The sequence below is a fragment of the Salvelinus alpinus genome, chromosome 2 (genome assembly GCF_045679555.1).
Source record: "Salvelinus alpinus chromosome 2, SLU_Salpinus.1, whole genome shotgun sequence".
Taxonomy (NCBI): Eukaryota; Metazoa; Chordata; class Actinopteri; order Salmoniformes; family Salmonidae; genus Salvelinus; species Salvelinus alpinus.
In genome coordinates, this window is record NC_092087.1 from 47,609,825 (window position 1) to 47,633,214 (window position 23,390).

The window sequence follows — 23,390 nt, forward strand, 5'->3', positions numbered from 1 at the left end:
CTGGGGACAGCAAGGAGTCATCATGCCAGGTAGTCCTGAGGCATGGTCCTAGGGCTCAGGTCCTCCAAGAGAGAGAAAAAGAGAATTAGAGAGAGCATACTTAAATTCACACAGGACACCGGATAAGACAGGAGAAGTACTCCAGATATAACAGACTGACCCTAGCCCCCCGACACAAACTACTGCAGCATAAATACTGGAGGCTGAGACAGGAGAGGTCAGGAGACACTGTGGACCCATCCGATGATACCCCCGGAGAGGGCCAAACAGGCAGGATATAACCCCACCAACTTTGCCAAAGCACAGCCCCCACACCACTAGAGGGATATCCTCAACCACCAACTTACCATCCTGAGACAAGGCCGAGTATAGCCCACAAAGATCTCCGCCACGGCACAACCCAACCCAGACAGGAAGATCATGTCAGTGACTCAACCCACTCAAGTGACACACCCCTCCTAGGGACGGCATGGAAGAGCACCAGTAAGCCAGTGACTCAGCTCCTGTAATAGGGTTAGAGGCAGAGAATCCCAGTGGAGAGGGGGGAACCGGCCAGGCAGAGACAGCAAGGGCGGTTCGTTGCTCCAGAGCCTTTCCGTTCACCTTCACACTCCTGGGCCAGACTACACTCAATCATATGACCTACTGAAGAGATGAGTCTTCAGTAAAGACTTAAAGGTTGAGACCGAGTCTGCGTCTCTCACATGGGTAGGCAGACCATTCCATAAAAATGTAGCTCTATAGGAGAAAACCCTGCCTCCAGCTGTTTGCTTAGTAATTCTAGGGACAATTAGGAGGCCTGCGTCTTGTGAACGTAGCGTACGTGTAGGTATGTACGGCAGGACCAAATCGGAAAGATAGGTAGGAGCAAGCCCATGTAATGCTTTGTAGGTTAGCAGTAAAACCTTGAAATCAGCCCTTGCCTTAACAGGAAACCAGTGTAGAGAGGCTAGCACTGGAGTAATATAATCTTATTTGTTGGTTCTAGTCAGGATTCTAGCAGCCGTATTTAGCACTAACTGAAGTTTATTTAGTGCTTTATCCGGGTAGCCGGAAAGTAGAGCATTGCAGTAGTCTAATGATGCTGCCACCACCATGCTTCACCGTAGGGATGGTGCCAGGTGATGCTTGGCATTCAGGCAAAAGAGTTCAATCTTGATTTCATCAGAGCAGAGAATCTTGTTTCTCATGGTCTGAGAGTCCTTTAGGTGCCTTTTGGCAAACTCCAAGCGGGCTGTCATGTGCTTTTTACTGAAGAGTAGCTTCCATCTGGCCACTACCATCAAGGATTGTAGAGATGGTTTTCCTTCTGGAAGGTTCTCCCATCTCCCCAGAGGAACTCTGGAGCTCTGTCAGTGACCATCGGGTTCTTGATCCCCTCCCTGACCAAGGCCCTTCTCCGCCGATTGCTCAGTTTGGCCGGGCGGCCAGCTCCAGGAAGAGTCTTGGTGGTTCCAAACTTCTTCCATTTAAAAATGATGGAGGCCCCTGTGTTCTTGGTCGACCTTCAATGCTGCAGAAATGTTTTGGTACTCTTCCTTAGATCTGTGCCTCGACACAATCCTGTCTCGGAGCTCTACGGACAATTCCTTCGACCTCATGGCTTGGTTTATGCTCTGATATGCACTGTCAACTGTGGGACCTTTATATAGACAGGTGTGTGCCTTTCCCAATTATGTCCAATCAATTGAATTGTCCACAAGTGGACTCCAATCAAGATGTAGAAACATCTCAAGGATGATGAATGAAAACAGAATGCACTTGAGCTCAGTAAGTCTCATAGCAAAGGGTCTGAATAATTCTGTAAATAAGGTCTTTTCTTTTTTGAAAACCTATTTTTTGCTTTGTCATTATGGGGTATTGTGTGTAGATTAATGACGACACTAGTGTTGCACGGTATACCAAACGTCTGAACTGTTTCGATACTAGAACATAAAAAACGGTTCGGTATTCAAATTTTTGTTACTTTCTGTACTTCTGTCAAATGTGTCTCACGCCATCTACTGAGAGATGATCAGCATAGAGAAAGTAAAGTATTAAACCCCTTGACTTTTTTCTCCACATTTTGTTGTTTTACAGCCTGAATTTAAAATGGATTAAATTTAGATTATTTTGGTCACGGACCTACACACAATATCCCATAATATCCAAGTGGAATAATGTTTTTAAACATTTTAACAAATTAATTTAAAAAACAAAGCTGAAAAGTATACAACCCTTTTGTTATGGCAAGCCTAAATAAGTTCAGAAGTAAAAATGTGCTTAACAAGTCACATAATGAGTTACATGGACACACTGTGTGTGCAATAATAATGGTTCAAATGATTTTTTTAATGACTACCTCATCTCTGTACCCCACACATGTACAATATTCTGTAAGGTCCCTCAGTCGAGCAGTGAATTTCAAACACAGATTCAACCACAAAGACCAGGGAGGTTTTCCAATGCGTCGCAAAGAAGGGCACCTATTGGTAGATGGGTAAAAATAAAAAGTAGACATTGAATATCTCTTTGAGCATGGTGAAGTTATTAATTACACTTTGGATGGTCTATCAATACACCCAGTCACTACAAAGATACAGGCGTCCTTTCTAACTCAGTTGGCGGAGAGGAAAGAAACCGCTCAGGGATTTCACCATAAGGCCAATGATTATTTTAAAACAGTTAGAATTTAATGGCTATGGTAGCAGAAAACGGAGGATGGATCAACAACATTGTAGTTACTCCACAATACTAACTTAATTAACAGAGTGAAAAGAAGGAAGGCTGTACAGAATAGAAAATATTCCAAAACATGCATCCTGTTTGCAACAAGGCACTCACTTAAGCAATACTGCAAAAAATGTGTCAAAGCAGTTAACTTTTTGTCCTCAATAGAAAGTTATGTTTGGGGCAAATACAACACATTACTGAGTACCACTCTTGATATTTTCAAGCATAGTGGGGGCTGCACCATGTTATGGGTATGCTTGTAATCATTAAGAACTGGGGGGGTTTTCAGGATAACAAATAAATGGAATGGAGCGAAGTACAGGTAACATCCTACAGAAAAGCCTGGTTCAGTCTGCTTTCCACTAGACATTGGGAGATTATTTCTCCTTTCAGCAGGACAATAACCTAAAACACACGACCAAATCGACACTGATGTTGCTTACCAAGAAGACCGTGAATGTTCCTGAGTGGCCGAGTTACAATTTTGACTTAAATCTGCTTGAAAATCTATGGCAAGACTTGTAAAATGGTTGTCTAGCAATGATCAACAGCCAATTTTACAGAGCTTGAATAATTTTGAAAAGGATAATGTGCAAATGTTGTACAATCCAGGTATGCAAAGCACTTAGAGACTTACCCAGAAAGACTCAAATCTGTAATCACTGTCTACGGTGACTCAGGGGTGTGTGAATACTTATGTAAATGAGATATTTCTGAAAACATTTCTAAAACCATGTTTTCACTTTGTCATTATGTATTGTGTATATAGATTGGTGAGAAACAAAACATTTGCTGTTCCCCGGTAGGCCGTCATTGTAAATAAGAATTTGTTCTTAACTGACTTGCCTAGTTAAATAAAAATTCAGGCTGTAACACAAAAAAGTGGAATATATTAAGGAGTATCAATACTTTCTGAAGGCACTGTACAGCTGAAGCGAACATCAATGTACTACCATTGTACCTTATGTGTGATAATATGCAAACCATAACGCAAAATATTGCTGACTTAAAAGCTGATTGTCACCTAAACTTAATTAATTCACGTCTCTCCCAGTCAAGATGATCTTTGCTTGAGCCTCGAACTGTGTGTGTGTGTGAATGACATCATGGGTCTTAAATAGACCGCGCACACTATTATCAAAGAACAGATTGCTTCTTCTATGCAAATGTTGTTGATCCGTACAATACAATTAGTCCCAAATGGAAACAGTTTTTCATCTATAGCCCCATGAAATCACACAAACGAAGCTCGATAACTCAATGCATGTGCACACTCCTATTGAATATGCATTCACCTGTATTGCTACATCTTGATTTACCCAGTTTATCAATAGAGATTTACCATTGAAATAAATGATTACCGTTATATTGTTATGTAGTTAGATTGCTTGTATGTATGTAATGATATTGAACTCAAAAGATCTGTCTGGAAGTGCCATTCTGTGACTTTGGCTAATGTGCCTTTTTCTTTTGCCGTGATGCCGTTTTGGTATCTGATATTGTGACGGTATCGCGTATCCTGATATTAAACTCAAAATTAAAAAAATCTGGTATTGTGACAACATTAACGAGCACACACAGACAGAAAAACACAGAGAGACACACAGAGACAGACCGTGCAGATTGGGAAGGCAGAGGAGGTCTTAAAAACGTATGGACACACATCATCGTTCATATATGCCTTCTCCTGGATTTGACAGCCGGATTGCAACTGTCTACTTTGTGTCCTATGCCCAGGTCTGATCATGTCAGCTCTGACGGTTATCATTCTCATCCTGTACTTCGTGATTGACACGTTCGGGGTGCAGGGTCGCCCATGGCTGAAGGAGTGTACCCCCATCTATATCCAATACTTTGTCAAGTTCTTCATCATCGGAGTCACTGTTCTGGTGGTGGCTGTACCTGAGGGGCTGCCCCTAGCCGTCACCATCTCTCTGGCCTACTCTGTCAAGGTACACACACACACACACGATGCTGGTAGTGGCAGTGCCAGAGGGGCTGCCGCTAGCTGTCACCATCTCCCAGACTTACTCTGTCAGGTACACACACACACACACACACACACACACACACACACACACACACACACAGCTCTAACCTCTACTGTCTGTCTTGTCCCCTGTGTAGAAAATGATGAAGGACAATAACCTGGTGCGTCACCTGGATGCGTGCGAGACCATGGGGAACGCTACCACCATCTGCTCTGACAAGACAGGCACCCTCACCATGAACCGTATGACCGTGGTGCAGGCCTACTTGGGAGACACACACTACAAGAAAGTACCGGAACCTGACGTCATCAAACCATTCACTCTGGAAATCATGGTCAACAGCATCGCCATCAACTCAGCCTATACTACTAAGATTCTGGTAAGCGAGAGACACACACACACACACACTGTATACACGCAACCTCAAATTGAACAAGCACTCACGATAAACCTTCACGTCTCACTATCACGCACGCATATACACACACACACACACACACACAGACATGAAGCACACGCTAATATCGTCCCAGTCTTCAGTAATGGTCCATAATGGCATTTCAGAAAAATGTATGCTGCCTTCCCATCCATTCATTCATCAGCCCATCAACACCATTTCAGATAATCACACCAGATGGAAGACACAGGCTTTAAATAGCCCTTAGGAGTAGCCCGCACTCATCTCCGCTCGTTCCGTGGAGCGTAGCGCCCCGTCATATGGATCGCCACCCGACCTCGACACAGTGTGTGCACATCCATACGAAAGCATAGTGTCTTCTTCTCTAGTGCATATCTACATGGTTGCTTTTCCACTCTATATGATGCCTGTCTCAATGTCCCTTTTACTGTATGTCTTCATGAAATATACATGTTGGTAGGATACGGTATGTTGGTAGGATACAGTATGTAGGGTATGTGTAACGTTTTTGTTGCTCCAGTCCCCAGAGAAGGAGGGAGGTCTGCCCCGCCACGTTGGCAACAAGACGGAGTGCTCCCTATTGGGCTTCGTGCTGGAGCTGAAGAGAGACTACCAGCCAATCAGGGACGAGATTCCTGAAGAGAATCTGTACAAGGTGTGTAGCTGCTTCAAAATGTATCCATAACGCTAATGGTGCAATCTGTAACTTGTCTATCCAATGTATGTATATGTGTGTTTTGTTCCCGGTGGCCCCAAGTCAAAATGTTCAAATAACCTACTACCCGTTATTCTTACAGAGAGCTAACTTATACACAAACTACTGTACTATAATAATATAGTGTAATATGATAGTTATAACTGAGTGGTGTGTTTCAAGGTGTACACCTTCAACTCGTCCCGTAAGAGCATGAGCACGGTGCTGAAGAACACAGACGGTAGTGGCTTCCGCATGTACAGCAAGGGAGCTTCCGAGATCGTCCTACGCAAGTACGGAAGGGAGGGCGATTGGTCTTGTCTTTCACTGATGAACGGATACACAGAGAACGATGGAGTTGATCATCTGTGACGTGATGAGTTAAACATCTCTCCCCCTTCCCTCTCTCTAGATGTTCTCATATCCTGAACACGAACGGGGAGCCACGTATCTTCAAGCCTAAGGACCGTGATGAGATGGTGAAGAACGTGATTGAGCCCATGGCCTGTGACGGTCTGAGGACAATCTGTGTGGCCTACAGGGACTTCCCTGCCGAGGCAGGAGAACCAAACTGGGACAACGAGGCCGACATCCTTGATGAGCTCACCTGCATCTGTGTGGTCGGCATCGAGGATCCCGTCAGACACGAGGTGGGACACAGAAAGACGCATTCTGCATGAACAAAACACACAAGGGGGGACACCCTCAGCCTGATCAGAAAGCGCATAAATAATTGTGTGAATTTTGTAGTTGATCCCTAGAGAGCTGAGGTTGTTGGATATGGCTGGACACTGCTTAGATTAGCTGTGTAGGGTGTTGTCTGGAGGTTGACTGGAGGTTGTGTGGAGGTTTTCCACAGTATCAGAGGTTTAGATATGAAACCCAATGTACGGGGGCTATATTTTCAGCTGGCGCTTAGCTGGCGCTAAGGCGGTGCAAGTCTTGTAATGAATTATGTACTACCTTATGGATTCATTTAATCAGAATTATTTGGATTTGTAGCTTTACTTTTTTTTTTTTTTTTTTTAAACTGTCGCTCTGGCATTTTCTGCATCGCAGTGCTTGAGGCATCACTACAGCCCCGGGTTCGATCCCAGGCTGCGTCACAGCCGGCCGTGACCGGAAGACCCATGAGGCATACACTACATGAAAAAGTATGAGGACACCTGCTCGCCGAACATCTCATTCCAAAATCATGGGCATTAATATGGAGTTGGTCCCCCCTTTGCTGCTATATTTAAAAAAAAATATGTATATATATATTTAACCTTTATTTAACTAGGCAAGTCACTTAAGAACAAATTCTTATTTTCAATGACGTCCTTGGAACAGTGGGTTAACTGCCTTGTTCAGGGGCAGAATGACAGATTTTTAACTTGTCAGCTTGGGGATTCGATCTTGCAACCTTTCGGTTACTAGTCCAACGCTCTAACCACAAGGCTACCTGCCGCCCCGCACATGACCAAAAGTATGTTGACACCTGCTCGTCGAACATCTCATTGCAAAATCATGGGCATTAATATGGAGTTGGTCCCCCCTTTGCTGCTATAACAGCCTCCATTTTCTGGGCAGGCTTCCACTAGATGTTGGAACATTGCTGCGGGGATTTGCTTCCATTCAGCCACAAGAGCATTCGTGAGGTCGGACATTGATGTCGGGCACTGATGTTAGGCCTGGCTCTGTTGGTTTTCCAATCAATCACAAAGGTGTTCGATGTGGTTGAGGTCAGGGCTCGGCGAAGGCCAGTCAAGTCCTTCCACACCGATGTCGACAAACCATTTCTCTATGTACCTCGCTTTGTGCATGTGGGCATTGTCATGCTGAAACAGGAAAGGGCCGTTGCCAAAGTTGGAGGCACAGAATCGTCTAGATTAATTGTATACTGTAGCTAAGGGGCCTGGCCCGAATCATGAAAAACAGCCCCAGACCATTATTCCTCCTCCACCAAACTTTACAGTTGGCACTATGCATTGGGGCAGGTAGCGTTCTCCTGGCATCCACCAAACCCAGATTCGTCCTTTGGACTGCCAGATGGAAAAGCGTGATTCATCACTCCAGAGAACACGTTTCCACTGGTCCAGAGTCCAATGGTGGCGAGCTTTACACCACTCCAGCTGACGTTTGGCATTGCGCATGGTGATCTTAGGATTGTGTGTGGCTGCTCTGCCATGGAACCCATTTCATGAAGCTCCCGACGAACAGGTCTTCTGCTGACATTGCTTCCAGAGGCAGTTTGGAACTCGGTTGCAACCGAGGACAGACAATTTTTATGCTACGCACTTCAGCACTCGGTGGTCCCATTCTATATGCTTTTGTGGCCTACCACTTCGCAGCTGAGCCGTTGTTGCTCCTAGATGTTTCCACTTCATAATAACAGCACTTGCAGTTCACTGGGGCACCTCTAGCAGGGCAGAGATTTTACGAACTGACCACTGGCCATTCTACTGCCAATGTTTGTTTATGGAGTGTGCTCGATTTTATACACCTGTCAGCAACGGGTGTGGCTGAAATAGCCAAATCCCCTAATTTGAAGGGCTGTCCACATACTGCTCAAAAGTTTGGGGTCACTTAGAAATGTCCTTGTTTTTGAAAGAAAAGCACTTTTTTTGTCCATTTAAGATAACATCAAATTGTTCAGAAATAAAGTGTAGACATTGTTAATGTTGTAAATGACTATTGTAGCTGGAAACGGCAGATTTTTTAAATGGAATATCTACATAGGCGTACAAAGGCCCATTAACAGCAACCATCACTCCCGTGTTCCAATGGCACGTTGTGTTAGCTAATCCAAGTGTATCATTTTAAAAGGCTAATTGAACATTAGAAAACCCTTTTGCAATTATGTTAGCACAGCTGAAAACTGTTGTTCTGATTTAAAGAAGCAATGAAACGGACCTTTAGACTAGTTGAGTATCTGGAGCATCAGCATTTGTGGGTTCGATTACAGGATCAAAATGGCCAGAAACAAAGAACTTTCTTCTGAAACTCGTCAGTCTATTCTTGTTCTGAGAAATGAAGGCTATTCCATGCGAGAAATTGCCAAGAAACTGAAAATCTCGTACAACGCTGTGTAGTACTCCCTTCACAGAACAGCGCAAACTGGCTCTAACCAGAATAGAAAGAGGAGTGGGAGGCCCCGGTGCACAACTGAGCAAGAAGACAAGTACATTAGAGTGTCTAGTTTGAGAAACAGACGCCTCTACAAGTCCTCAACTGGCAGCTTCATTAAATAATACCCGCAAAACACCATTCTCAACGTCAACAGTGAATAGGCGACTCCGGCATGCTGGCCTCCTAGGCAGAGTTGCAAAGAAAAAGCCATATCTCAGACTCACCAATAAAAAGAAGTGTGTCTGTGAGAAATGTGGGAAAGGGCTGGTGTTGCCATAGCAACTGTGAGTTGAACTCTGTGAGAGAATCCTAAGTATATAGCGCAGTTTGTTTGTGGCAATTTTACAGCTAGCTAGCTACTTCACATGCTGGTATTGACTTTGGTATTATTGTGTGTAGCTTAAGGTGACCAAATTTCGGAAATTAAAACCGGGAACATTTGCAGTTCGGCGGTCAATATGTCATTAAAATATCCAATGTTATTATCTATGAAATAAAAAAAGGGGGACAATTCCGGGTTTCATGTATTTAGTCTAACATGCACACTGATAGACAGAGAAAACAACTATATTACAGAAACACTACAGACAAGACAGAATTGTCCAATCTGAACAGCTATTCAGGGGTCCTGGTAGTCTGGTTAGAATAAGAGCAGAAGAGAACATGAGCAAAATTGAAAAAACAGAGACAATAGTATATGTGAAATACTTAATAACATAATAAAGAAATAAGATGATGAGGAGATTGGTAACTACATAATATACTTATACCAACCTAATCTGCATATTTCTCAGAAGAATGTATCTTCTTCAGGATTGCTATGTCTTTGGCCAGCTTCTCCATGAACTCCTGGCAGGGGAGGTTGAAGTTTGTCTTCACAATAAGCATGGCCTTGATGGTAGGAACAGTGAACCTATTTCTTGCTGCTGTCCATAGATCATTCATTTGAGAGAACACTCTCTCGACTGGTGCGTTACTTCCAGGTAAGCACATGACAACAGATGCTAATCTAGCCAGGTTAGTGTGTGTGATGTCGTTCTCTTTGAAGTGGGTAACCACCGTGCTCCATCTCTGACTAAGCGGTGTCTCAGATGTTTTCCATTCTTCAAGCGATCCCCCCTTTAGGAACTCTTGCAGGCCAGTAACCTCGTCACACACAACATCCTCATTGATGGTCACATTGGGGCATTTTTCCTGCAGTGTGCCTGCTGCCTTCTGGATCTCTTCACGCTGAGGTTGCCTTTTTTAAACGGAGACAATGTAAATATTTTCTTGCAAGTAGTTCACAGCTGTAGTGACGAATGAGTGGGATGTTTTGAGAAGCTCTCTTTAGACATTGCTCCATTTTCCTCTAGCTCTCTCAGAAGTCCTCTGACCAAAACTGGAATGAAGTTTTCATCACATCTTGCAGTCAATTTTGCCTCAACGTTTCTTAGGCCAGGCAAAGGCCAGGCAAAGGCCAGGCAAAGTTCAGTCAGTGGATCTTCGAAAATTGTTCGCAGGACAACAGGGCTTTTGTCTTCAGAAAGAAAAAAGGATTTCAATGGCACATACCTTTTCAGTACTCTTTCTACAGCAGGGAGCATGGACATCCAGCGAACATTGTTGTGTAATAAAATGTTATGGTACTCCTGGCCAACAAACTCACAAAAGCTCTTCAGTCTTTCTACTCTGATGGTGAAAATATGAAAATATCTTTGAGCAGGTACTCACCATCAAGGGGAATCATATGCAAATCTGTTCTGGCTGTGTAATGAATGATGTGGGCAGGACAACCTAAGTCAATCACCTCCCGCTGCAGAGCATTTTTAACTTTGGTATGGACATTGACCCTCCCCAGCCTATTCAGTCCTCCAAAGTTTGTATTTGTTGTCAGCAGAGAATGTTTTCCAGGTTACATTTTTGGATGACCACCAGGACCTCCGCTGCAATTTCCTCTGCTGTTTCTCCTTTCAATTCAACAAAATCAAGCAGTTTTGTTTCCACAGATGTGCTGCCATCATGTATCTGACTACTATTGTCAGCAGCTTTACATGTCTATGATTTGACGCATAAATGGACAGGGACACAAATTCAACCGGATCTAAATATTCCGTGTCAGTTGTGCTGTGCAGTCCATAGATCTGTAACTATGATTGTGTTGCATCGTGTGGTATGCAAAGACACCCTCCTGCACAGCTAATTCATATTCTTCTTGGGAAGGCTCTACCTTCTTGAAGAATGTGGTGACAGAGGGCATACCAACACGGACAATCAGAGAGGCTTAATGCTTTTTCATCTGTTAATGTTCTACCACTGCCGTTCTTCCCCCGCTGCCAATTGAAAAAGAGGAATTACAAAGGGTGCAGTGAACCATTCTTGACCTGAGCTTATAAATGGAAATTCTTTCATCATGTTGTCAGTAAAGTGGCATTTCCGTTTCTTGGAAAGAGCTATTGTACCTCCTCTGTCTGCTCTTCTTCTCTCCTTGTCACTCTTCTTGCTCTCAACTTTTTCTTCTCCTCCAATCTTTCTCCTCTTGTCTTCGCTCGTCTTCCTGCTCTGTCTTCCTTTCCTTCTCTTTACCTTTCCACCTCACTCTTCTACACTCTCCTCGCTTCACTCTTTTTACTCCCTTAATTGTTCCTTCTCACTCTCTTCTTCTTCTCCAATCTGTAATAATAAATAGTACACTATTAGATAAAATACTTTGGTTAACAGATTCCCATTGCTTGACTCATTTTAAAATTGAATCTCAAAAACATTGCTTGGAATAATAAATTGGCAGGCTCTGTAATAATATTTTTACCTTTTCTCCTCTATCTCTTTCACTCGTCTTCCTATCCAGTCTTCCTCCTCTCCTTCCTCTCCACTCGCTAACAGAAAACATTATGCTAATGTTATCCATTAATTTAATATAATCATAACCTAGCTACCATGACAGTAGCTAGCTAACTTAGCTATGTAGACTAACGTTAGCTAGTATAACTTATTTAAAACCTTATAAAGTAGATAATCTATGTATATAATAAATTGTGACATAACATCACTAGCTAATATCTCAAATGATTGTAACTTACCTGGCTTGAAAAGACATTTGTGGTGATGTTGTGGATTCACTTGACACTTAATAGCTTCTGGCCAAGTTTTCCACAGCAGTTTTCTCTAAAACTAGCGCGAATAAGTAGTTAGTAGTAGAAGAAGAAGAGGGAATGAAGCCGCTATAGCGAGCAGCCCCCTCTGTTGGCCAAAACAAGCACAACGTGATTGAGAAGTCAACCGGTAGGCTCTGTTGCCTGGTCTTTCTTGCCACGTAAAATATTATTTCACTTTGCGGTCTGTTTTGAACACACAGTTAAAAACGGGGACATTTCCGGGTACATCTCCAGTCAGGGACAGGCCACCAAAAACAGGGACTGTATGGTTACCCTAGTGTAGCTACTTTTGCTAGCTAGTTAGCCAGCCAGCCCAGCGAGAGAGCATTGCATTGTAGGTTTTGTAATCAAATTGAGCTGCAACAGATTCCCACAATGATTTTCACATGTTGCTACCATCCTTGTTGTAATGACATAAGCAAAACATGTGTTCACAAAAAAGTTTGTTTAAAGCTGCAATATAAAGCTGCAATTTTGGCTGACCTGACCAAAATCACAAAGAAATGTGAGTTATAGATATGTCATTTGCATTGAAAGCAAGTCTAAGAACTGGTAGATCTGTTCTATGTGCACTGTTTCTATGCTTCCCGTGCTTAAGTTTTGTTTTTGTCTTTTTTACTTTCGGTTTTGGACACCAGCGTCAAACAGCTGAACATACAATAGTTTTGGTTATGGAAAATATATTTCACAGCGGTTTAGATGGTACAATGATACTCTGTACTGTACTTGCTTAAACTGAAATTTGGCGAACTATTCGAATTTTAGCAACCAGGAAATGGCAGAGCGATACCTGCATAGAGCACCTTTTAGCATTGGTAATCATAGGAATGAGTGTTTTGGGGTGGATTATCCCTTTAAGCACCCATGCTTTATTAAAAGATCAAGTTTGGGAGCAGCAAAACAGCGGACATCCCATTTTTATCGCTGTATTGTAGGCCTACATTATTTTTGCAAGCTCCCGTTTTGGATGTGCGTAAAAAAGAAAAACTCCATGTTGGCTGCATGTGTCCATATGCCCATCATGGAACAAGAGATGAGATGATGATGGTGACCCTTGTCATTTTCTTGTAACAATTGCTCGTTTTCCATTTCACATGACTGAAAACCAAGCCCTCCCTCCTTTACTCTGGGCCTAGGCTAAAATAACGAAAGCTGATTCAAGTCTTTTTTTTATCCTGCAGATTTTATGATATCATGCTTCTGACCCCAACCTACTAAGAAATATTGTTTTTGTTTAAAAAAGATATATTAAAAAAAATACATATTGCTTGTTTCTCGTTTAATTTGAGGAGAGGGAATAAAGGAGAGGAGAGGGAATAGATGAGGGAATACAGGAGAGAAGGGGGATGGATAAGACAGTGAAAGAGGGGAGAGGAGAGGAAAGAAGATTATAAGAAGCCCAAAGATTAGTTTGAGTCTCTTGGCTGTGGAAGGAGTAAGATATTCATTATTAGAGGGAGACAGTTTAATTCAACATGTGTTGCACATTTCTTAGAATAATTCAGTCCTAGCTTTATGATGAGAATGTGTTAATGCATTCTGAAAGATGGTTCCATAATGTTTATAAAACCTATTTGGGAGCAGTGAGTGGATATTCTCCCTTTCTCTTTATATTAGATCGTTGTCCAGCTTCTGTGAAAAGTTTGGATATGCGTAAAACCCTCCATAGTCTGTTGCCTTAATATTTGAATGTCCTTTGAACTAGCTAACACGCTTGTGTGTGCAGAGTGGCACCAGTGTTAAAAACACGTCTTATTTTTTTGTAGTTCATAAATCCAACGAAATGAAACGTGATAACTAGCCCTATAGTATCATTAACAAGCGTTTATCCATTCTTCTCTAGCTAATAAAACATATCTCTCCCTATCTTCTGAATCAAGCTTGTAATGTCAGTAAAGTAGCCTATGATTCGGAGGGGGGAGGGGCAGGTAGCCTAAATCCGCTTTGCATAGGCACTTTGTTGCATTTTGTTGTGGGACTAGAAAAAAATACCTGGAACGTAAAATAACATTATTAACTGGTTGCCATGCTTTTAAAAGAACGGTTCTGTTCCGGAACAGTATGGATCACTTTTGTTCCGTGGACATGCCGTGGACATGCCAAACGTTGTCAATAAGCACGATTAAATTCACTATTGATGAGGCCTAAAATTATAATCAAAACGAAACCACAACTTGTTTTAAATAGGCTATGTCTAAATACAGTTACAGGCACTATAATTGCTTACTGGGGCATATGACACTGATATTAACAATGTATCAAATCAAAATGTTCAAATCAATGTTAGAAAACCAGTGATGCAGTGATCCAAGTTCTGCTTTGCTACGATAACTGCAAGCAGCCAGTATGATGGAAAAGCTCATCTGCACACACAGACACATGCGTACAGTCTCACACACAGACATACACACAGTCTCTCTCTCTCTCGCTCGCTCGCACGCACGCACGCACGCACGCACGCACGCACGCACGCACGCACGCACATACATGTAAGTGAAGCCCATTCAGTGAAGCCCTAGTATTTTATTAGGATGCCCCCCCGCTGAACACACCACCTCACTCCACTGCGGCCCTAGAGGACTGAAATGTCCCTGTTGTCTCCTAAAAAGTTTTCTCTATAGCTCCAGCCAGAGCCATATTGCCCGTAAGCCTGATAATTAGAATTCAAATGTAATATCACAGAGCATTTGGTGCCAATATGGCAGACAGTATGCCGAACCCATTGAACTTTGGTGAAAACAGCATTATGTAAATCTAATATAGCCATTTTTGAGAGTGTGACTGTGACATATTAGCTGGTTCCTTGCTCCGCCCAACCGCCACTTGCTGTGTTCTTCACGTGACTGACTGATAGTCATTAGAGTTTTGAATGTCAAGCAGCAGCAGATAAGAGTGGATGGAAATAGCTTCGTAGCCAGTGGGTGACTGACTATTTCCCAATAGGGTTGGAAGGAAAGGGCGGCTAGCTGCTAGATGAAAGATACCGTATAGTAGCAGCCAGTATAATGGCTGTGCACTTTTAGTGCTGATCTTTCATGACAGCAGCGTCTCTGAACTGAGCTGCTGGTATGTAGAAGATTTACTAATATCATCCATTAATTATGGAGATGAGGAACACTTAATTTCCATGATAAATGAGGAAAGGACACCTGTGTCGTTTTATTATTCAAATGCATTACTGAGGGAAAATGCAAAGTATCAGGGATGTTATCATGGTTTCGACTAAAGGCCTGATATGTGGAACATTGGAGAGTTAGTGATCGTAGGTCCGTGCGTTGGTTTTTGAATTTTATATATATACATTTCTTTTTTCAAGCAATACAATACAGACAATTAAAAATGGCTGCTCCCATCAGTGGGTGCTCTGGTCAGATGGTGCGCTCGCCCCCACCCGCCCCGAGACACCAGCAAGGCCCTTGCCCAAAGGGATTTTCCAAAGGCTGGAAAAACCAAGCACCGCCCGACGCCCGGGTGGAGCGCACCCATAACTACCAGGACCAGCACACACACCTCTCACAGCATGAAACCAAACCACAAAACATAAATAGCGAAAGGCAAAGCATACAATAATCCCATTTCCACCCTTTCCCCTGATTGGAGGACCTCAAACATTTACACTGTACATTTGTGTATATAATTATTCCAACACTCATCAATTCCACCCTTCAGACAGCTACAGATCAACCCATATTCCCCAGTAAGTCATTCTACCATTTCCTATCGCAATTCATCCCGCCATTCTGCCATGGTGTCTCACTAGGGACTTGAACCTCCCAGTCTGCAGCATTTCTGACGAAATTGCCCCAGAAATAAACAATTTAGCCAAGAGCACAATTATATTTCCTATTGACTGTGTGGTCCTTCAAATCCCTCAGCAATACAGTTTGCAGGTCAACCTTACCCTGATATTATGGCATAACCATTCCTAGACCTGACTCCAAAAACAAGCTCCTGATGGACAGTACCAAAAGAGATGTTCTATTGATTCTGTGGGGCGAGAATTTTTTATAATGGCTTAAATTGAAAAGAACGAATTGATGCATCAATTGATGTATCAGTTCATAAACCCAATGCCATGGTATTGTGACAACTATCTTGAATTTTATGCGGCATAGTTGTCAATACTCAAACTGATACATTTTACAATTTACATGAGTGATTTTAAGGATTTAGGATTTTTAATTGGTGGCAGACAAACTAATTCATTGCATTTTCCATTTTTGTGTCAGAGCTGCGATGAGTTGGTTATATTTTTCCATACACCTGGATGAATTGGTTGTATACCGTCATTGTTTACAATGTCATTCATAAACATACCTTTCTTATACATCTCTCTCAGTACATTGGCGTTTAGCCATATTATTTACTGTAATATACACTACCGTTCAAAAGTTTGTGGTCACTTAGAAATAGAAACAGACGCCTCACAAGTCCTTAATCTGTCAGCTTCATTAAATAGTACCCGCAAAACACCAGTCTCAAGGTCAACAGTGAAGAGGCGACTCCGGGATGCTGGCCTTCTAGGCTGAGTTGCAAAGAAAAAGTCGTATCTCAGACTGGACAAAACAAATTAAAGATGAAGAGGGGCAAAAGAACAGACACTGGACAGCATCCTGGAGTCACCTCTTCACGGTTGACGTTGAGACTGGTGTTTTGCGGGTACTATTTAATGAAGCTGACAGTTGAGGACTTGTGAGGTGTCTGTTTCTCAAACTAGACACTCTAATGTACTTGTCTTCTTGCTCAGTTGTGCACCGGGTCCTCCCACTCCTTCCTATTCTGGTTAGAGACAGTTTGCTGTGAAGGGAGTAGTACATAGCGTTGTACGAGATCTTCAGTTTCTTGGCAATTTCTCGCATGGAATAGCCTTCATTTCTCAGAACAAGAATAGACTGACGAGTTTCAGAAGAAAGATCTTTGTTTCTGGCCATTTTGATCCTGTAATCGAACCCACAATGCTTCAGATACTCAACTAGTCTAAAGAAGGCCAATTTTATTGCTTCTTTAATCAGCACAACAGTTTTCAGCTGTGCTAACATAATTGCAATAGGGTTTTCTAATGATCAATTAGCCTTTTAAAATGTTAAACTTGGATTAGCTAACACAGTGTGCTATTGGAAGACAGGAGTGATGGTTGCTTATAATGGGCCTCTGTACGCCTATGTAGCTATTCCATTTAAAAAATCTGCCGTTTCCAGCTGTAATAGTCATTTACAACATTAACAATGTCTACACTGTATTTCTGATAAATGTTATGTTATTTTAATGGACAAAAAAAAAGTGCTTTTCTTTCAAAAACAAGGACATTTCTAAGTGACCCCAAACTTTTGTAGGGTAGTGTAGATTCTGCCTCTTCTGGAGGATAAATTGTAATTTTAGAAAACTCTGTATACCTTCATTTAAAAATAAGAATACTTTAAACAGGGTTCCAATCCACTGGAAATTGATAGTTTTAATCTATATAACAGCAAGGAGACCCCTTTTAAACATCGGATGTGGCACTTAGTCTCCTCCTGGAAAATCAGTTTGGATTTAGATATAGTTTCAGTATAATATAAGCTTTAAGAGAGAGGTTGAATGTCTGGATATTTATTCGTTTTAGCCCTCCAAACTCATAAAAATACTAATTTTACTTTATCTGGATTTCCATTCCAAATAAAATGAAATACTCTTGAAAAAATATTCTCCTGGAGTTGGTAGAGCCATGAATAGAGATGTGAACTGTGATATCACTAGAGACTTAATCAGTGTGATTTTCCCATAGATGAACAGATCTTTCCCTTTCCATGGTTTAAAGATCCTATCTATTCTGTCGAAATTGATAGTTGAAAGATCATTCGACTTTTCAGGAACATGCACATCAACTGCACCATCCGCCCATTTAATCTGGAGACCACATTGCAATTTAAAGTTTGTCTTTTAGAGACCCAATCCGTAATATAGTACAGTTATCATACATATTTGGATTTTAATCCAGATAAATTGGAGAAATTATCCAGGTCCTCAATAAGACTGGTCAGGGTTGATGATTGTGGACTCTTGAATCCTCAGCATAAGTTAATACTCTTTCATTTTATAATTGGATCTGATTTTTATAGCTAACAGTTCATTGGCCATAACAATCAAGTATGGTGAAAGAGGGCAACCCTGTTTTACACCTCTTAACAATTCCTAATTTGCTGAGAAATAACCATTATTTCTAATTTTACATAAAGGAGTGTTATACATGTCTTTTATCCATTTTACAAGAGATTCTCCCAAAATTAAATAATTCAGGCACTTATAAATACATTATAGCCGTACTTTATCGAATGCTTTCTCAAAAATCTGTTATAAAGATTATGCCTGGTTTCCCTACATTCTCATAGCATTAGGCAATTATTAGAAATAATTGAGAACTATCTCCAATACAGTATGTCTTCCTTTTAAGAATCCTGTCTGATCATAATGAATAATATCCAGTAAGACTTTTTTAATTCTATGAGCAATACATTTTGCCAATATCTTTGCATCGTAACATTGATGGGGGAGGGGCTTAAATTTTTTGTGAGATTGGGTCTTTATACTGTCCCCCCGGCTCCTGTTTCAGTAAGAGAGTAATCAACCCTTATTTGTGTGTGTCAGGCATTTGACCATTTATGTATGAATAATTAAAACATGCTGTTACTGGATCTGAATAATTCATAAAATGTTTGATATATATTTCTATTGGAATGCCATCAAGGCCAGGGGTTTTCCAAGTCTGAAAGGAGTCAATTGCCAACCGTAGTTCGTCCTTTGTAATTTGTCCTTCGCAATATTTTTTTTATGTGTTGCAGATTAATATCACAACACTTACAGGTTAGAAGAACTTGAAAGGAAAACATTAGTAAAAAATATTTTGCTGCTTCATTCAAAATGTCCTTTGGTGAGATAATGTTTTCATCATTTTTAAATATTTTCTCTAGGTTCTTCTTGATCACCTTCTTAATTACCTTCTTGTTGAAGGTAATAGATTTTTTTTTCTTCACAGTTCTCCATCCAATTTGCTAGTTTATTATATAAATGAAACCCGATCTTTCTTGAATACGTTGCTCAAACTCCTTTTGTTTTGTGTCTAAACTATTTGGTACTTCTGTAGAACCTTTATCAACACCATTGATGTGCAATGCAAGTTCTTCTATTTCTGCTGTCTTTTCTCTCTTGACCGAATCCTTTCTTGTTTTTGGGAATGGACATGGAATTGAATGGCCTCTAAAGACACGCTTAAAGGCATCCTATACTATCAGTGGATCCACTGAACCTGTATTATGCAAGACACAATCTGTTATAAACTCCTTAGTTTTCGTTATACATGTACTGTCCGTCAATTAACTATGATTAACTTTTCAGACGTACCAACACACGGGTGTGATCATTCTGCAGTGGTCCCTGCAGCGTACGCTCAAACCAGTGTGATTAGAAAGTTTATTTAGAATGTCCAGTTTCGATTTACGCAACAGTCAGTATTTGAGCTAGCCACACAGTTTTTTTTTTCTTAACTTTTTTTTTAGCACAAACACAGTCCTTACTAAGTTCTCTTGAATGTGACCGGTTTATTTTTGGATGCAATGTTCAGACATTGACAGAACTAGCGACAGCATACACAATCATTCAAACCGGAAAATGCAGCCTACTTTAGTCCTAGCACTAACTGAGAAAAGATCGACGTAACACTAGCGGTCATGTTTAGAGAACTCTCAGCTGACAGAAACCACAATATAAATGAGCTAATAGCAATTACTCTTTATAATTCATCACATCACGTGTGAGCTCAACATTGATCAAAATAATTGAGTCAAAACACTTTCTAGAAATCAAAAGTAATACGGCGATGGGTAGTTTGTGCGCGCTGCAAACTACCCATCGTCAACCAAAGATAATAAGAGACAAGACGAGATTGGTTTGTTTATAGTATGCATGTTAAAGGGGGTGTGTGCATGTTAAAGGGGCGTGTAGTCTACGATCATTCACTTCCCTTCATTCATTCCAGAAGTTTACTCAAAAGATAAGTGAACCATTCCTTCACCTCATAACTTCTTTGGTCTGACAGACGTTTACTTGACACCCAGAATGCATTGTATAATGTCAACAAACGAGGCGCCACACATAGCTGGGAAATAGCTTAGCATTAGCTCATTATACTCAATACAACAAAATACCGCAAAAAGTATTTTACACACATCATAGGTGTCCATTGTATAGTATACTACAATGTATGCAATAATTGGACTGCATTATTTGTCACCAGTACTTCAAAACATGAATAAAACAGTCATACATGTGTGCGTACGTACGTACATAGTGTATGCTACAGTAGAAACGACAACACGATATACAGAAAATAAGGAACTTACTTTGATCGGAATGCACACTTGTCTAAAGTTATTATTTGTAAGGAAAACAAAAATGCAACAATGCGAGTGCCAGCCAGAAAATGTGCCAGTTCGTGCAAGACTGCACAAATGTCTCCATACTTGAAGTGCAGAAAAAATGGGGAAGGGCACTCCTTGAAGAGGGAAATTTGTCCAGGAAAGCCTCAAACATAAAGTGTCCGCAACGCTGAATGGGCTACTTCTATGTGAATTAATGAGGAGGCGGAACACACCTCAATTCAAACTGTTGTTAGAAAATACAACTTGTACGAAAATAATTTGAAATTGACAAGTTGAAACACAGCCTATAGATAATTAGCAGGCAGTGCTTGTTAACTGTCCTGTTGCGTAACAATCACATTTTGGAACAGTGAGTGCATTCTGACATCACATGCATAAAACAACTCACTCTGGGGCGACCGTTAGATATTTGGAACTCACATGTGAAAAGGTTACATTTCCAATATCCCTGCCCTTGTGGAAAGTCTGTCGTAGCTTATAGCCCTCCATATAGCTGATGGTCTGATCGAATTTGTTCCTCAATCTGTACTTTTAAAAAAACTTAGGTACCCTAGGTACCAAAAGGATACAAAGTTTTCGATCCGACTTGCTTGATTTAGCCTCTTCCAAGTATATCTTACAAGGTTCATATTTTTAAGCTTCCATATACAATGCATTCGAAAGGATTCTGACCCCTTGACTTTTTCAACATTTTGTTACAATACAGCCTTATTCTAAAAATAGATTAAATTATTTTTGCCCCTCATCAATCTACACACATTACCCCATACTGAAAAAGCAAAAAAGTTTTTTTAGATTTTTTTGCAATTTAAAAAATAAATAAACTGAAATATAACATTTAGATAAGTATTCAAAACCTTTACTCAGTACTTTGTTGAAAGCACCGTTTGCAGTGATTACAGCCTTGAGTCTTCTTGGATATGACACTACAAGCTTTGCACACCTGTATTTGGGGAGTTTCTCCCATTCCTCTCTGCAGATCCTCTCAATCTCTGTCAGGTTGGATGGGGAACATCACTGCACAGCTATTTTCAGGTCTCTCCAGAGATGTTCGAGTCCAGACTGGCTGGGCCACTCGAACATTCAGAGACTTGTCCCGAAGCCACTCCTGTATTGTCTTGGCTGTGTGCATAGGGTCGTTGTCCTGTTGGAAGGTGAACCTTCGCTGCAGCCTGAGGTCCTGAGCACTCTGGAGCAGGTTTTCATCATCTCACTGTACTTGTCACTTTTCCCTCGATCCTGCCTAGATTCACTAGTCCCTGCTGCTGAAAACTCCAAGCGGGCTGTCATGTGTCTTTCACTGAGGAGTGGCTTCCGTCTGGCCACTCTACCATAAAGGACTGATTTAGTGGAGTGTTGCAGAGATGGGAGAACCTTCCAGAAGGGACAACCATCTCCACAGAAGAACTTTGGAGCTCTGTCAGAGTGACCATTGGGTTCTTGGTCACCTCCCTGAGCAAGGCCCTTCTCTAAGAAGATTTCCAAACTTCTTCCATTGAAGAATGATGGAGGCCACTGTGTTCTTGGGGACCTTTAATGCTGCAGACATTTTTTGATACCCTTCCCCAAATCTGTGCCTCGACACAATCCTGTCTCGGAGGACTGCGGGCAATTACTTTGACCTCATGGCTTGGTTTTTGCTCTGACATGGTGTCAACTGTGGGACCTCATGTCCAATCAATTGTATTTACCACAGTTGGACTCCAATCAAGTTCTAGAAACATCTCAAGGATGATCAATAGAAACAGGTTGCATCTGAGCTCAATTTCGAGTCTCATAGCAAAGGGTCTGAATACTTAAGTAAAAAATATATTTGTCTTATTTTTAATACATTTGAAAAGCATCTTTGTCATTATTGGGTACTGTGTGTAGATTGAGGATTTTTTTCTGAAATTTAATCAATTTTAGAACAAAGGTTGTAATGTAACAAAATGTGGAAAAAGTCAAGGAGTCTGAATACTTTCCAAATGCACTGTATATACAAAAATATGTGTACACCCCTTCAAATTAGTGGATTCGGCTATTTCAGCCACACCCATTGCTGACAGGTGTAGAACACAGCCATGCAATCTCCATATACAAACAATGGCAGTAGAATGGCCTTTTTGAAGAGCTCTGTGACTTTCAACGTGGCACCGTCATAGGATGCCACCTTTCCAACAAGTCTGCCCTGCTAGAGCTACCCCAGTCAACTGTAAGTGCTGTTATTTTGAAGTGGAATTGTCTCGGAGCAACAACGCCTCAGCCGCAAAGTGGTAGGCCACACAAGCTCACAGAACGGGACCACCGAGTGATGAAGCGCATAGCGCTTAAAAATCGTGTCCTCACTCACCACCGAATCCCGCTTCACCATCTGGCAGTCCAAAGGACGAATCTGGGTTTGGCTATGGGTTCTACTATGCCAGTAGAACGCTACCTGCCCCAATGCATAGTGCCAACTAAAGTTTGGTGGATGAGAATAAGGGTGTGGGGCTGTTTTTCATTGTTCGGGCTAGGCCCCTTTGTTCCAGTTAAGGGAAATTGTAATGCTACAGCATACAATGACATTCTAGACAATTATGTGCTTCCAACTTCCAGGCAACAGCTTGGTGAAGGCTCTTTCCTGTTTCAGCATGACAATGCCTCATTGCACAAAGCAAAGTACATTCAGATTTTTTTTGTCGAGATCGGTGTGGAAGAACTTGACTGGCCTGTAGAGCCCTGACCTTAACCCCATCGAACAACTTTGGGATTCATTGGAACGCCGACTGTGAGCCAGGCCTAATCTCTCCGCATCAGCACCTTCCTAATGCATTTGTGGCTTAATGGAAGCACATCCCTGCAACAATGTTCCAAGTAATGTTCCAACATGTTGTGTGAATCCTTCCCAGAAGAGTGGAGGCTGTTATTGGGATGTTTTGGGGCGGCAGGTAGCCT

At 41.6% G+C, this 23,390-nt stretch overlaps 1 protein-coding gene across 8 annotated transcripts in view; it reads left to right on the forward strand.

Moving 5' to 3' along the window:
- Nucleotides 1-23,390, forward strand: part of LOC139563299 (plasma membrane calcium-transporting ATPase 1-like) — a 168,770-nt gene that overhangs the window by 85,884 nt on the left and 59,496 nt on the right. For all 8 annotated transcript variants that reach the window (XM_071381876.1, XM_071381930.1, XM_071381866.1 and 5 more), the window contains 5 exons: nucleotides 4,450-4,664; nucleotides 4,840-5,082; nucleotides 5,642-5,776; nucleotides 5,999-6,108; nucleotides 6,228-6,465. In XM_071381876.1, the coding sequence (XP_071237977.1) occupies nucleotides 4,450-4,664; nucleotides 4,840-5,082; nucleotides 5,642-5,776; nucleotides 5,999-6,108; nucleotides 6,228-6,465 (941 nt within the window). The remainder of the gene's footprint in view (nucleotides 1-4,449; nucleotides 4,665-4,839; nucleotides 5,083-5,641; nucleotides 5,777-5,998; nucleotides 6,109-6,227; nucleotides 6,466-23,390) is intronic.